This window comes from Saccoglossus kowalevskii, chromosome 4 (genome assembly GCF_978046115.1).
Source record: "Saccoglossus kowalevskii chromosome 4, keSacKowa6.1, whole genome shotgun sequence".
In the NCBI taxonomy this organism is placed as follows: Eukaryota; Metazoa; Hemichordata; class Enteropneusta; family Harrimaniidae; genus Saccoglossus; species Saccoglossus kowalevskii.
Genome location: NC_140644.1, coordinates 35,232,171 through 35,247,672, shown reverse-complemented (window position 1 = coordinate 35,247,672; position 15,502 = coordinate 35,232,171). Strand labels below are relative to the sequence as shown.

The following is a 15,502-nucleotide window of genomic DNA, read 5'->3' as shown; positions in this document are numbered from 1 at the left end:
AATAAATGCAAACCTTTTTTCAGATACATGTATATGTACATGCTCTTTATAAATTTCCAGATCCTACAAACATATTTGGTTCATCTATCTGCATTATTTTCAGGAAAGAGGTTGGTGGTGCTAAGTGGGTTACTGGTGCTAGGGGACAGCTGACTGGATACAAATCAAGTAAGACTCTTGGTAAATATCCAGCCAGCAAATCTGAACCAAAAAAGAAATCCAGAACTCAAGAGAATGTATATAGAGGTGAAACCAAAGCTTCTGCTACAGCTAAAGAAAAAAACCAAAGAGTTACACCATCAAATCCAGACATGCCTTCTTTGGGTCAGACATCAAACCCTGGTCTGAAGTCTGAAGGTAGAACATATCAGGGTTTATCAGCCAAAGGTATTAGAGTCGGTAAGTCCCCTAATATAAACAATGTAGAAGCTGTAGATGATGCCAATGGTACAGCTCCTTACAGTGAACGAATTGCTACCATGAAAGCCAAAGTGCTTGCTAAAGCCAGTGCCAAAGTAAAAACACCGAAGAAGGAATCCAGTCCCAAATCTGTTGAGAGTGACGGTGAAATGACCAAAGTTATGCAGGGTGATGCTGAATCAAAAATAGACAGTACGTTGACAAGTAATATTATTGAAAATATTAGAGATCCGCCAACCAAAGATCCTATACATATTTGCATACCTGCTCCTGGTGTAAGTAGTTCATCGGAGTCCAATGATGGAGAAACCTCTACTTCTATTATTACGCAACAAATCTGTGCACAAAATAACCTTAAAGAACACGTAACAAGCACATCTGAAATTAGTCAGACTAGAGATGGTCGTAAGAATGAAAACCTGAAGTTGGAATGCAATGCATCCGGTAGTGAATCAGAATCTCAGGATTCTGAAAGTCGGAAAATCATTCCTAAAATAGTTGATGGAGAAGAGGAGGTAAATGCAGATAGAGTAAGTGTTCCATTACGACTGAACAATGAGCCCAGAACTAATGCCAACAGACCTCATCCGGATAAAGACCCCCTGTTGTATGATCCGGTACTTAGTGTCTGGATGTACGGACTTAAATTGCTTGATACAGAGCAGTATATTAGAGTATTTGTAGAGAATGAAGTGACAATGAAACGATTAAAACTGTTGAATGAAAAACAGCTGAGGGAGTTTGGTATTACATCACCTGGTCCACTAAGTAAAATTATGCATGGCATTAAACTGTTGAACAAAGAAGTCACTGCATGTAGCCAAAAATTTGATTTGCAAAGAGCAAGTTCAGAAATGTCATCAACAAGGAGAGACCAAGCAAAGCAAAACAATATAAAAGAATACCACAGTTCTGCAGGGAGTGTGACAATAGAAGCCTCAGGCGGCCATGGCCACACAAGTACAGAGATGTGTTCACAGAATATAGAGGCAAGACAAGTAAGAAGTGCTGACACTACGGGCATTGAGAAGAAAATTCCTAAAATAAGACCTGTCTCTTCTAATGTTACACAAAGAACACTTGCATCTGGTAAGTACCGTTTATACTAGAATAAAAGTACTCTGTATGTATAGCGGGATAGGAGAACTGTCATTTTATTTATTTATTTATCAAATTTGGTGTTTAAGCTGTCAAATTATTTGATTTGTCATTGTCATTCCTTAATTTATGAAAATACAGAAGGAACACATACATGTATGTTCATTCACCTGTCCTTTCAGTGAATTATCAAATTATTTTGTTATATTCTATTGACTATTCACTTACATGTATTGTATCTTCATTCATTACATTGTTATTATATAGGCATACATGCTGCAAGTCACAAACTGAAGCGGCAACGTGAGCTGCAAGAAAAAGAGAAACAACATCAAGAGAAGATACAGAAGTTGAAGAAAGCAGAGAGAGACAAAATGGCTGCTCAGTTTCACCTTAGAAAGAAGATCAACAAAGAAAATAAAAGAAGAAAAAGCTCTTCGTCAGATGAGGTAATGTCTGACAGAACACATGACAGTGAGCATAATAGTGACGGCATCGAAGACTTACTAGCTGTGTATACTAAAGGTAATATGTCAATCTCATCTTTCTTAGTGTAGTGTTTCATTCCCTGTGTATATTTAATGCCATGGTGACATTGGTAACCACTCCTTTTCTTAGTGTTGTGTTTCATTCCCTGTGTAAAATCAATGCCATGGTGACATTGGTAACCACTCCTTTTCTTAGTGTTGTGTTTCATTCCCTGTGTAAAATCAATGACATGGTGACATTGGTAACCACTTCTTTTTTAATGTTGTGTTTCATTCCCTGTCTAAAATCAATGCCATGGTGATATTGGTAACCATTCCTTTTCTTAGTGTAGTGTTTCATTCCCTGTGTAAAATCAATGCCATGCTGACATTGGTAACCACTTCTTAGTCCCCGTTCAGGCGCAGCCTGAAAAGGGGACTATATAATTCAGGTTTTGTCCTTTTTCCGTCTCCAACATTTTCTCAGAAATTCTACAGCAGGTATCAGTGAAACTTGGCAGGTTGATGAACAAGTGTCTTCCGAGTATGCACGTAATTTTTTTTCCAGATCTGAAAATCGCAAGTGGGTCTTTTTCACGATTTTTATCAAAAATTACCTCTCCCGGCAACATTGACAGAACGTCTGCGCATGCTCAGAATAAATTAATTACTGTAAAATACTTTATTTTTGCTTGCAACATTTTTTTGCTATTTTCACTGAAGGAATGTTTCAGTTAATCCAGCGAATATTCCTTTTTTCCTATATTTTACAGTCAAACTTGTCAAAAATCAATGAAAATAAATTCAATACAAAAACAGCCAGAAAAAGTCTTTTCAGCGAATGATAATTCCAGCTGAAATAAAATATTTTACAGTAGATTAGATCTGTGAGTAACGCTACAGCACGTGATTTCTCCATTGCGTGCAATTTATTATAGTACCGTTTATACATGTATTCTGTTCGGCTCAGTGGTCTCATTCACTAGTTACTAGAAGAACTACAAATGTAGTAACCTTATTTGATTTCAAGAACTTCAAGAAGGCGGCATAAGAGACGTGTTTGCAAAGGTAAGTTCTCCAGTTTCTACAAAACAGAATGTATTTTGGGGTACGATTACTGTACATTCCGTGACGTACGTACGGACGTGAATATTATGATGATTGCCAGCTTTATATTCTTATGAAAAGCCAAAAAAGCAAACAATTGTCTCCAATCTACGAAACTAGTTTCTAAATTGTATACCCTGTCAAATTATTGTACATGAACGATTAATTCATGGGGACATAGTTTCAAGTTAGTAAATCGTTATCCAGTCTTTTGCTTGTGTTGCGATTTCCGAAATATCCGCAACTCGGGGGGGGGGGGGGATGTCCCTGTGTCGATCAACTTATTCATTAAATAATAGTAGGTTGCATATGATTATATTCGTATTTTCATGTTGTGAGCATTAAACTGTTAGCTGTAATGAAGATTTTGCCGATCTCGTACGATTCAACATGGCCGATGTGCAGTGACAACACGTGTATGGACGTTCGGTCGAGTAGTCTGCAACGACCCATGAAATCGCCCAGCGTTTTTTTGGCATTTTTTTTTAGTTTTTTAGCTCTGCTGTCGACTTTATGGAGCGGAGCTTATCATATGAGTGATTGTCCGTCGTCGTCGTCCGTGTCAATGTTTAGCTCCGCTGTCGACTTTGTCGAGCGAAGCTTATCATATGAGTGATTGTCCGTCGTCGTCGTCGTCCGTCGTCGTCGTCGTCCGTGTCAATGTTTTACTTTTTCGACTTCTTCTTGAAAACTACAAGCCTGAATGCTTTGATACTTGGTGTATATGTACCTTGGGTAGACCTCTCTTAGGTTTGTTCATTTCATGTTGATATCTTCAATTCTCTAATTTTGGTGAATATTTTTGTCATTTTTGGTAAAAATTGATATTTTCGACTTCTTGTTAAAAACCGCAAGTGCAATTGCTTTGATATTACATATATAGGTACTACATGTGGACCTCTCTCAGATTTGTTCATTTTGTAATGATATCTTTAATTCTCTAATTTTGGTGAATATTTTTAACATTTTTGGTAAAAAGTGATATTTTCGACTTCTTGTTAAAAACCGCAAGTCCAATTGCTTTGATACTACATATATAGGTACTACATGTGAACCTCTCTCAGATTTGTTCATTTCGTGATGATATCTTTAATTCTCTAATTTTGGTGAATATTTTTGTAATTTTTGGTAAAAAGTGATATTTTCGACTTCTTGTTAAAAACCACAAGTCCGATTGCTTTGATATTACATATATAGGTACGACATGTGGACCTCTCTCAGATTTGTTCATTTTGTGATGATGTCTTCAATTCTCTAATTTTGGTGAATATTTTTGTAATTTTTGGTAAAAAGTGATATTTTCGACTTCTTGTTAAAAACCAATAGTTCAATTGCTTTGATATTACATATTTAGATACTACATGTAGACCTTTCTCAGATTTGTTCATTTCATGATGATATCTTCGATTGTATAATTTTGGTGAATATTTTTGTCATTTTTGGTAAAAAGTGATATTTTCGACTTCTTGTAAAAAACCAATAGTCTGATTGCTTTGATATTACATATATAGGTACTACATGTGGACCTCTCTCAGATTTGTTCATTTTGTGATGGTATCTTCAATTCTCTAATTTTGGTGAATAGTTTTGTAATTTTTGGTAAAAAGTGATATTTTCGACTTCTTGTTAAATACTGTAAGTCCGATTGCTTTGATACTATACATATTGTTCATTTTCTAATGATGTCTTCAGTTCTTTAATTGAAATGTGCATTGCTAACAGCGGAGCTATCTCAGCCGATAGGCTGCTTGTTTTTAAATATTTTAGATATTTCATTCACTCCTGGCGCCTAAAAGAGTCTACTTTATATTTTACTGTAGTCATTGACACCTATTGTGAATAGCCCGAATGGGTAAGCTTCGTTTCGACAATGAGCTGTTATTTCTGCGAACAATGTTAAATTATTCTTTGAATGCTCAGTTTATATTTTGAAAACAACTAATTTTTTGATTAAAAAAAAATCATGCCGTTTTCCCTGTCAAAATCAAAGCATAAAGATCTTGCCAGAACATCGGTAAATCTACTACCGCGTTGCGTTCACCACGAGGTCACTGAATCGTCATTAACATATTTAAATGAGCCATGTGTAAATGAGAACATGGCGGATATCTATCGCTTCGCGCATTTACATTCGACCGAAATCATTCGTTTACGATGAAACTAAGTTGAATATTACTTCCAATTTATAAAAATTCAACGAATTAAATTTTTGTGCGTTATTATAATCATTACTGAATAATAATCAACAATTGCAATACTTCGAAAACAAGTAAGTTATTCACTTGCGAAACACAGAATGATCCGATTGTGCTACCGTGATCATTCGCTACCGGTACTAACCACTAAGCAATGTATTCGTGTTTGTATTTATTCGAAACTTCTTTTAGAACATACTTTACTTTTCGTTATCAACAAGATTATAAAAAAAATAATGGATGTTACAGTATGTGAATTTTTTGGGGGATTCAATTCCAACATTTCGCGATGCCTATGAACCAAAGGCCTTTCACTCTAATCTGAGTGTGACACCTAAACCAGAGGTTTTATGGTGTATAAACTGCCACTAAATGAAAAGGCTGTTGAACCTTATTCAAATTTATAAGTACATGTTATTATGCATTTCATTATGAAAACTGACTAAATTAAATGTGATCTTATTTTTAATTATGATTATCGGTAATGACGTTTTCATCCAATATTAATTGTGCAATTGTTAAAATGCCTACCTACACATTTATTGTTTTTGTTTCTGTTGCCCTGAAATAGACATTTGTAAAAAAAAAAAATTAAAAAAAATCATGCTTGATTAAAATTCAAAAAAAAAAGATGTAGTCATGTAGCCCCTTCCTGTTACCTGTTTTCAACTTCTTCCAAAGTAAAACTGGCGAAGCCTTGTAATTGCCATACAATCATCAACTGTGGGAAAACTTGTACGTTGTTGAAAATCTTTATTTTGTTGTCTGTGAATTAATATAATATTTGAAATGGCGTAATGGTGCAAAATATTCTCAAACAATCAGTCTTCTGATGACACTACACTGCGCATTTATGCACAGTCAGTATCCCAATGTGCGATCACAGCTTACTAAGTGATGATTGTGGTTGAAATGGAAAACTGAATACAAAAATCCAGTAATATCTCAAACGAATTTCCGTCTGCTGTGAATGCATGTTTCGTTGCATCAAATAAATAACCCAATTTTATGATAGAAGCTTGCATTCTTGTGCCATACAGGGTCAAGTGATTGAGCAATAACAAATGTGATTTTATGTTTTATGTATCCAAAAACATGGTACCAATGATCTGAAATTTCAGGAGTGCTCGCTGAAGGTTTATCAATCCTGCGTATTGTCTTGTTCTTTTTCAATCCTGCATTTCAGTTACTAGAATTCATACTAAAAAAATAGTTTCTGTTTTTCTTCTAATAATTCGTCCACTTTCAAAAACAAATATTTTTCCATGGTCGAAATGCTAGAAGAATACAAAACTACTGTGATTTCATAGCGATACCTGTAGGGCCAATTAGTTCGCCTGATCAACACAGCGTTATACATAGGACTGATATTGAATCACGGAGAGTAAAATCTGGTGATACTTATCCCTAGAACCACTCAGATTGGGACATATGTCTTATGAACCCACATGTGCATGTCTTTGACTATACTCATTTTAACCTTTTTTTTTTTTTTTTTTTTTTTACAGTGGTGCTGTGAACTGCTTCAATTTCGCAAGGCAATTTTTTCTGGGTTCCTACAACATGGAGTGTCAGGGACTTTATTGAAATGTTGTACATAAATTTTACAAAATCCTGAATATATCTAGAAGTGAAAATTAAATGGTTTACAGTATTTTATACCTATTAATAATGATTGAAATGCAATACTATCACTGCACTAAAAAGATTTCAATTATTTGTTTCTTCTCCATTGAAGGGAGTGAGCAGACCAACCTTTATCGCAACTGGCTTTCTTAATTATTACATGTACTTGCTCTGAAAACATAGCTTTTACAATTGGTTAAATTAACAGATGTTGTTCTATGTACAATGAATACATTTTAAATAATAAACCTTACTGTACAAATTGTATTTGACAACATGAGAATGATTCTGATGCCCAGTGGTGATGTTGAAACAAACCCAGGTCTTGGTAATCATGTACCGGTACATCAAGGTTCACTCAGATTTATGAATGCAGTTTCTTGAGCAAGTATACATGTATGACAAATAGTTTTGTTGCACTTGTGTACTCTGAGATTCTGAACATGGGTCAGTGGAAGTTTTTAGTTGTCAGTACAAAACTAGATCATCGGAAATCACTTTATGATGAGTTGTAACCACAAAGAGTACATATTTATTCACCTGTTTGCAGATGTTCCTTGTACAACTTTATAATCAAATAACGGGGACTGTGACATTTCATGTCTTGTTTTCTTAGTGTAGTGTTTCATTCCCTGTGTAAAATTAATGCCATGGTGACATTGGTAATCACTCCTTTTCTTAGTGTAGTGTTTCATTCCCTGTGTAAAATCAATGCCATGGTGACATTGGTAATCACTTCCTTTCTTAGTGTAGTGTTTCATCATTCCCTGTGTAAAATCAATGCCATGGTGACATTGGTAACCACTCCTTTTCTTAGTGTAGTGTTTCATTCCCTGTCTAAAATCAATGCCATGGTGACATTGGTAACCACTCCTTTTCTTAGTGTTGTGTTTTATTCCCTGTGTAAAATCAATGCCATGGTGACATTGGTAACCACTCCTTTTTGACTCCCGTGTGCGAAGCACAAAAGGGAGTCTTTGCAGTTACCCTGTCTGTATGTCCGTATGTCTGTATGTATGTATGTATGTATGTATGTATGTATGTATGTCACTTTTTTTGTTCCACCGTTATCTCAAGAACCACTAATCAGATTTTGGTGAAACTTGGTACATAGATGCTCTGGGATAATGCGCAGAGTTGATTAGGTTATGGTAAAAATCCATGAATATTAATTACCTAATTTGCATGATAATTAGCTGATTTTTAGCTGTTCCATGACTGTTCCACTGATATATGAAGAACCACTCATTGGATTTTGATGAAACTTGGCACATGGATGCTCTGAACTAATACGCAGATTTGATTTGTTTTTGGTAAAAATCTATGAATATTAAATACCTAATTTGCATGATAATTAACTGATTTTAAGCTGTTCCATGACTGTTCCACTGATATTTGAAGAACTACTCATTGGATTTTGATGAAACTTGGCACATGGATGCTCTGATCTAATGCGCAGATTTGATTAGTTTTGGGTAAAAATCTATGAATATTAATTACCTAATTTGCATGATAATTAACTGATTTCAAGCTGTTCCATGACTGTTCCACTGATATTTGAAGAACCACTCATTGGATTTTGATGAAACTTGGCACATGGATGCTCTGAACCAATACGCAGATTTGATTAGTTTTGGGTAAAAATCTGTTTATATTAATTACCTAATTTGCATAATGATTAATCAATTTTCGGCTTTTCCACTGATATCTCAAGTACTAATCATAACATTTCAATAAAACTTGGTACATAGATGTCATATGAGACTGCACAGATAGTTTTTAGTGTAATATCAGTACATATTAATTACCTAATTTGCATAATTAATTAATTTTCAGCTATTGATATTTCAAGTAGTAATGAACACATTTCAATGAAATATGGTACATAGTTACTTGAGGACTGTGCAGAGACCTAATTAGTTTTTGGAGAAATATTTGTGCATATTAATCACCTTATTAGCATAATTAGTTAATTTTCAGCCCTTCACCTGATATCTCAAGTACTAATTATCACATTTCAATGAGACTTGCGACATAGATCTTCTAGGACTATGCAGAGACTTGATTAATTTTAGGATAAATTATTGTGCATATTAACTACTAATTTGCTTAATTAGTTAATTTGTCCTAAGAACCACTCATTTAATTTTAATGAAACTTTTAAAGAGTGCTCATCACATTTCCATGAACCTACATGTGTAGGACTATACACCATATTAGTTTTGGTAAATATTTATGCTTCTTAATCACCTATTTAACATAATTAATTAATTAGTTAATACTGATATCTCAAGTATTGATCATCACATTTGAATAAAACTTGGTACATAAATGCTCTAGGACAATAGACAGCCTGATTAATTTTGGGTTAAAATCTGTTCATATTAATTCTCTTAATTAGCACAATAATTAATAATCTTTTGGTTCTAATCACATTTCAATGAAACTTGGTACATAGATATTACATTACGCAGATCTTATTACTTTTACATTGCGCAGACCTTATTAATTTTACACTTAAATGTGTTCATATTAGTTACCTTATTTGCATAATTAGTTTTCTGCATTTCCATCAATATCTCAAGTTCAAGTAATTTTGAATTAATTTTTAATGTGTCTCCAATACTCTCAGCACACGGGAGTTCTTTCTAAGCTTTCTTTGATCGTAGTGTTGTGTTTCATTCCCTGTCTAAAATCAATGCCACGGTGACATTGATAACCACTCCTTTTCTTAGTGTAGTGTTTCATTCCCTGTGTAAAATTAATGCCATGGTGACATTGGTAACCACTCCTTTTCTTAGTGTAGTGTTTCATTTCCTGTGTAAAATCAATGCCATTGTGACATTGGTAATCACTTCTTTTCTTAGTGTAGTGTTTCATCATTCCCTGTGTAAAATCAATGCCATGGTGACATTGGTAACCACTCCTTTTCTTAGTGTAGTGTTTCATTCCCTGTGTAAAATCAATGCCATGGTGACATTGGTAACCACTCCTTTTCTTAGTGTAGTGTTTCATTCCCTGTGTAAAATCAATGCCATGGTGACATTGGTAACCACTCCTTTTCTTAGTGCAGTGTTTCATTCCCTGTGTAAAATCAATGCCATGGTGACATTGGTAATCACTTCTTTTCTTAGTGTAGTGTTTCATCATTCCCTGTGTAAAATCAATGCCATGGTGACATTGGTAATCACTTCTTTTCTTAGTGTAGTGTTTCATTCCCTGTGTAAAATCAATGCCATGGTGACATTGGTAATCACTTCTTTTCTTAGTGTAGTGTTTCATTCCCTGTGTAAAATCAATGCCATGGTGACATTGGTAATCACTTCTTTTCTTAGTGCAGTGTTTCATTCCCTGTGTAAAATCAATGCCACGGTGACATTGGTAACCACTTCTTTTCTTAGTGTAGTGTTTCATTCCCTGTGTAAAATCAATGCCATGGTGACATTGGTAACCACTCCTTTTGTTAGTGTAGTGTTTCATTCCCTGTGTAAAATCTATGCCATGGTGACATTGGTAATCACTTCTTTTCTTAGTGTAGTGTTTCATCATTCCCTGTGTAAAATCAATGCCATGGTGACATTGGTACTCACTTCTTTTCTTAGTGTAGTGTTTCATTCCCTGTGTAAAATCAATGCCATGGTGACATTGGTAATCACTTCTTTTCTTAGTGCAGTGTTTCATTCCCTGTGTAAAATCAATGCCACGGTGACATTGGTAATCACTTCTTTTCTTAGTGGAGTGTTTCATTCCCTGTGTAAAATCAATGCCACGGTGACATTGGTAACCACTTCTTTTCTTAGTGTAGTGTTTCATTCCCTGTGTAAAATCAATGCCATGGTGACATTGGTAACAACTCCTTTTCTTAGTGTAGTGTTTCATCATTCCCTGTGTAAAATCAATGCCATGGTGACATTGGTAACCACTCTTTTTCTTCATGTAGTGTTTCATTCATCACTTTATGGTCACATATTTAGCACATTTCAATCATCCAAGCTTTCATTATTGTTGTAATTACTCAAACCAGTTTTTTTCAGTGGATCATACAAATCGGGAATATACTTAGTGTTCAATTTTGAAATATATAGGCTTGGTATCCCCATAAAAAAGATTTTAAATAAATGAACTAAACACCTCATATTACGGTAGATCAGCATTTCAATGAGTCAGATTCTACTCTAATGCAGTTTACACTTCTATCACCATCAGGCGTCCAGGGAAGCCAAGTAACACCCAGCAATACAAGTAAACCTGAGAGTCCAAGTAAAACCAGGAACAGTGTGTATGTACAGAAGGTTGGCAAATCAGAAAGACCATCATCAGCATCCATCCCATCAAACATTGCTAGTAGTTCATTTGTGGTGCAAGGAGATCAGCTGATTGATTCTGGTAGGATTGAACGAGGGACAAATAGAAGCAAGAAATCAGACTCCCATAGAAGCAGTAAAAGTGTGGATGTTTCACCTCCACCAACTGCAGAATGTAGATTACAGGAATTAGAAATACAGGTATATATGTATATATTATACAGTCCTCCACATAGTGTAGTAGAAATTTATGTGTGTTATGTTAATTCGTATCACTGTTTTCAAATTTTATTTGTGTAATGACAACAACTCTCTTCTAGTTACTTATTTCTCATTCAAATCTATAACCTGCAAGAAGGACCAGATGTAGATATTTTTACTAAATAATATATTTTAACGAGAATCATTCCCAAGTTACATGGAAGGTCAAAAAGAAGTTGGGTTTGGGAAGTGGTGAAAATTGGTGAAACTTTCTCTTGCTGAATTTTCTTTTGAAACACACTGTCAGTGGCTATAAAATTGGAATTATTGCTTAATCAGTCCATATTTGGAATCAACATTTCCTAATATGGTAGGATGCAGATGTTCAGGGATATATTGACAATACAGTATTCTGCAACTTATAGCAACTTATATATAATTATATGTATTGTATAAAAGGTTCTTAGCCTGCAACAAAAAGGTAAAGACAGTACTGACATTACTAAAGAACTAGTGGACAAACTACAAAAACAGTTACAAGACATACAGTCAGACATATTCAAGCAGACATCAGTCACTGGCCAAGACAAAGTCGAGCCTACCAAAACCAAGGCAGTGGTGGAATCTACTAAACCAGGGAAGACTAAATCTAAAAACACAGTGACTAAACGAGAACTGATGAGGGAGGTACGCAAACAAAAGGAAGAGCACAGGAAGCACATACGTCACTTGGAATCTGAGTTGCATAGATTGAAACACCGAGAGCCAAACAAAAGCTGTGAAATTCCAGAAAATGACATTTTGATCAATGAAGCTGGTATGTTATAAATGACTCAACTATTATAACTGTATTCTAGTCATTCATGGACTGCACACTGTTATTATTTAATAAGAGACTAATTTTCTCAAAGTCTGGATTTATTCTATTCTCTAAGACAGACCGGAAACGGAAACGAGACAACAACAAAAGATTTTTCAAGTTAGCAACGTAATTTCCCCCACGCTAAGTATTATCGTCAGGGAAAGCTATTGTTTAAGCTAGTCTGTGATTGGTTGCTGGCAATGTTTGGGGGATTTTGACCAGTTTGTGACGTAGGCTTGTCTTAGAGAATAGCAGTGAAAGTAATCATTGTGACTCAGTGCTTGAACTTGAGAGTTTAGAGGACACCCATTTTCAAAATTAATAAAATAGATTTAATAATAATAATTTCCATTTTCAGACTTGATTGGTGAAGGGTCATTTTCCCAGGTATTTCGAGGTTACTATCATGGTTCAGAAGTTGCCATTAAGAGACTCAAAACACCACTATCTATACAGGATAAAAACTACTTTGCTGAAGAGGTAATATCACTGACTCTCTGATAGTCAACTTTTTTTATTCACTTTTCTTGTATGGTTATGTGTAAGCATACACAGTCAGCAAAATTGAATGTGTTTTTATTTTCAAAATTTTATTATACATGAAATGACATATTTGAAAAAAAAATTATTTATTTATTGTAAGTTATATTTCTTTGTTTATAATGCTTGAATATTTACTTTATTTTTTTCACACGAAATAAAAACATATGCTGTGTGACTCCAGAAATAATTATTATAAAAATAAAAGAAACTAGATTTCATTCTGTTTTTGCAAATATAATAAAATATATTTTAATTTACAGGTGAATTTACTTCGAGAGCTACGCCATCCTAGAGTGGTGTTACTCCTAGGTGTGTGTACATTAAGTAAACTACCACTGATGGTATTGGAATTCATGTCCAAAGGATCTCTCTATTCTCTTCTACATAACTCCACTATGTAAGTATCTAGTATTGAACACAAGTTTTGACTTCTGTGATTGCTGCATGACTGGGTAGAAACACTGTTTTCTTTCATTTCAAGTATATCAAAGACGTATCATGAAATGAAACAATATCTTTCGAAAAAGAATGAACATGTAATTTTACAATAGAACTCATTAGCAAATAGTAACAATTATTGCTTTTACTGTACAAGTATAAAATCTTTGTACAAGTGTCATTATGTGGCTTGGAAAAAAAATATCATGGAATGCACTTTCAAAAATATGCACATGTTTTGAAATAATACAGACTTTTATTGAATCAGTATATCAGTAATACATTTTATTGCATCTTCCCTTGTTTACAATCAATGCATAGTTAACATAAACAAAGGGTCATAAGTCAATGTACAGATGTTTTGTATATCTCTTTTCAAATACAGTAATATATAAAACTACATGGTTTTGGTTATGCGTGTGTGACAAGACAGGATTTCATTGCAGTATTTACAATGCCGTGGACTGATACTTAGTATAAATAAAAGTCAATGTTATAATATTATTTTCAGTAGATTTGTGATAGGCTGTATGAAAGATTTCATAATCATAGGGTTGGCTTATGATGAACATGCATTGTAAATGAGACATTTTTCGGTGTAGTTGATAACAAAGTACAAATGTTGTTGTTTTCAGACCCCCACTAGATCATGTATCATATTTCCAAGTTGCCAGAGATGTATGTTTAGGTATGAATTACTTACACAGACACAAACCATCTGTCTTACACATGGACTTGAAAACTATGAATGTACTCATAGGAACCCATGGCAGAGCTAAGATTGGAGATTTTGGATTTTCTAAACTCAGGTATGACTATGTTTACATTATTTGTGGTATCATCAATTGGCTTGTACCCTAGATCTAAATGAAAACTAGATTTGTGGTATCATCAATTGGCTTGTACCCTAGATCTCAGTGAAAACTAGATTTGTGGTATCATCAATTGGCTTGTACCCTAGATCTAAATGAAAACTAGATTTGTGGTATCATCAATTGGCTTGTAACCTAGATCTCAGTGAAAACTAGATTTGTGGTATCATCAATTGGCTTGTAACCTAGATCTCAGTGAAAACTAGATTTGTGGTATCATCAATTGGCTTGTAACCTAGCTTTGTGGTATCATCAATTGGCTTGTACCCTAGATCTCAATGAAAACTAGATTTGTGGTATCATCAATTGGCTTGTACCCTAGATCTCAGTGAAAACTAGATTTGTGGTATCATCAATTGGCTTGTACCCTAGATCTCAGTGAAAACTAGATTTGTGGTATCATCAATTGGCTTGTACCCTAGATCTCAGTGAAAACTAGATTTGTGGTATCATCAATTGGCTTGTAACCTAGATCTCAGTGAAAGCTAGATTTGTGGTATCATCAATTGGCTTGTAACCTAGATCTCAGTGAAAACTAGATTTGTGGTATCATCAATTGGCTTGTACCCTAGATCTCAGTGAAAACTAGATTTGTGGTATCATCAATTGGCTTGTAACCTAGATCTCAGTGAAAACTAGATTTGTGGTATCATCAATTGGCTTGTAACCTAGATCTCAGTGAAAACTAGATTTGTGGTATCATCAATTGGCTTGTACCCTAGATCTCAGTGAAAACTAGATTTGTGGTATCATCAATTGGCTTGTACCCTAGATCTCAGTGAAAACTAGATTTGTGGTATCATCAATTGGCTTGTACCCTAGATCTCGGTGAAAACTAGATTTGTGGTATCATCAATTGGCTTGTACCCTAGATTTCAGTGAAAACTAGATTTGTGGTATCATCAATTGGCTTGTACCCTAGATCTCAGTGAAAACTAGATTTGTGGTATCATCAATTGGCTTGTACCCTAGATCTCAGTGAAAACTAGATTTGTGGTATCATCAATTGGCTTGTACCCTAGATCTCGGTGAAAACTAGATTTGTGGTATCATCAATTGGCTTGTACCCTAGATCTCAGTGAAAACTAGATTTGTGGTATCATCAATTGGCTTGTAACCTAGATCTCAGTGAAAACTAGATTTGTGGTATCATCAATTGGCTTGTAACCTAGCTTTGTGGTATCATCAATTGGCTTGTACCCTAGATCTCAATGAAAACTAGATTTGTGGTATCATCAATTGGCTTGTACCCTAGATCTCAGTGAAAACTAGATTTGTGGTATCATCAATTGGCTTGTACCCTAGATCTCAGTGAAAACTAGATTTGTGGTATCATCAATTGGCATGTACCCTAGATCTCAGTGAAAAC

At 34.7% G+C, this 15,502-nt stretch overlaps 1 protein-coding gene across 1 annotated transcript in view; it reads left to right on the top strand.

Annotated features, from left to right (window-relative positions):
- LOC102810182 (uncharacterized) overlaps positions 1-15,502 on the top strand; it is a 47,173-nt gene that overhangs the window by 19,950 nt on the left and 11,721 nt on the right. The window contains exons 3-9 of the mRNA XM_085498093.1: positions 104-1,509; positions 1,786-2,043; positions 11,120-11,418; positions 11,878-12,235; positions 12,639-12,760; positions 13,084-13,220; positions 13,897-14,070. Coding sequence (XP_085354219.1) covers positions 104-1,509; positions 1,786-2,043; positions 11,120-11,418; positions 11,878-12,235; positions 12,639-12,760; positions 13,084-13,220; positions 13,897-14,070 — 2,754 coding nt within the window. The remainder of the gene's footprint in view (positions 1-103; positions 1,510-1,785; positions 2,044-11,119; positions 11,419-11,877; positions 12,236-12,638; positions 12,761-13,083; positions 13,221-13,896; positions 14,071-15,502) is intronic.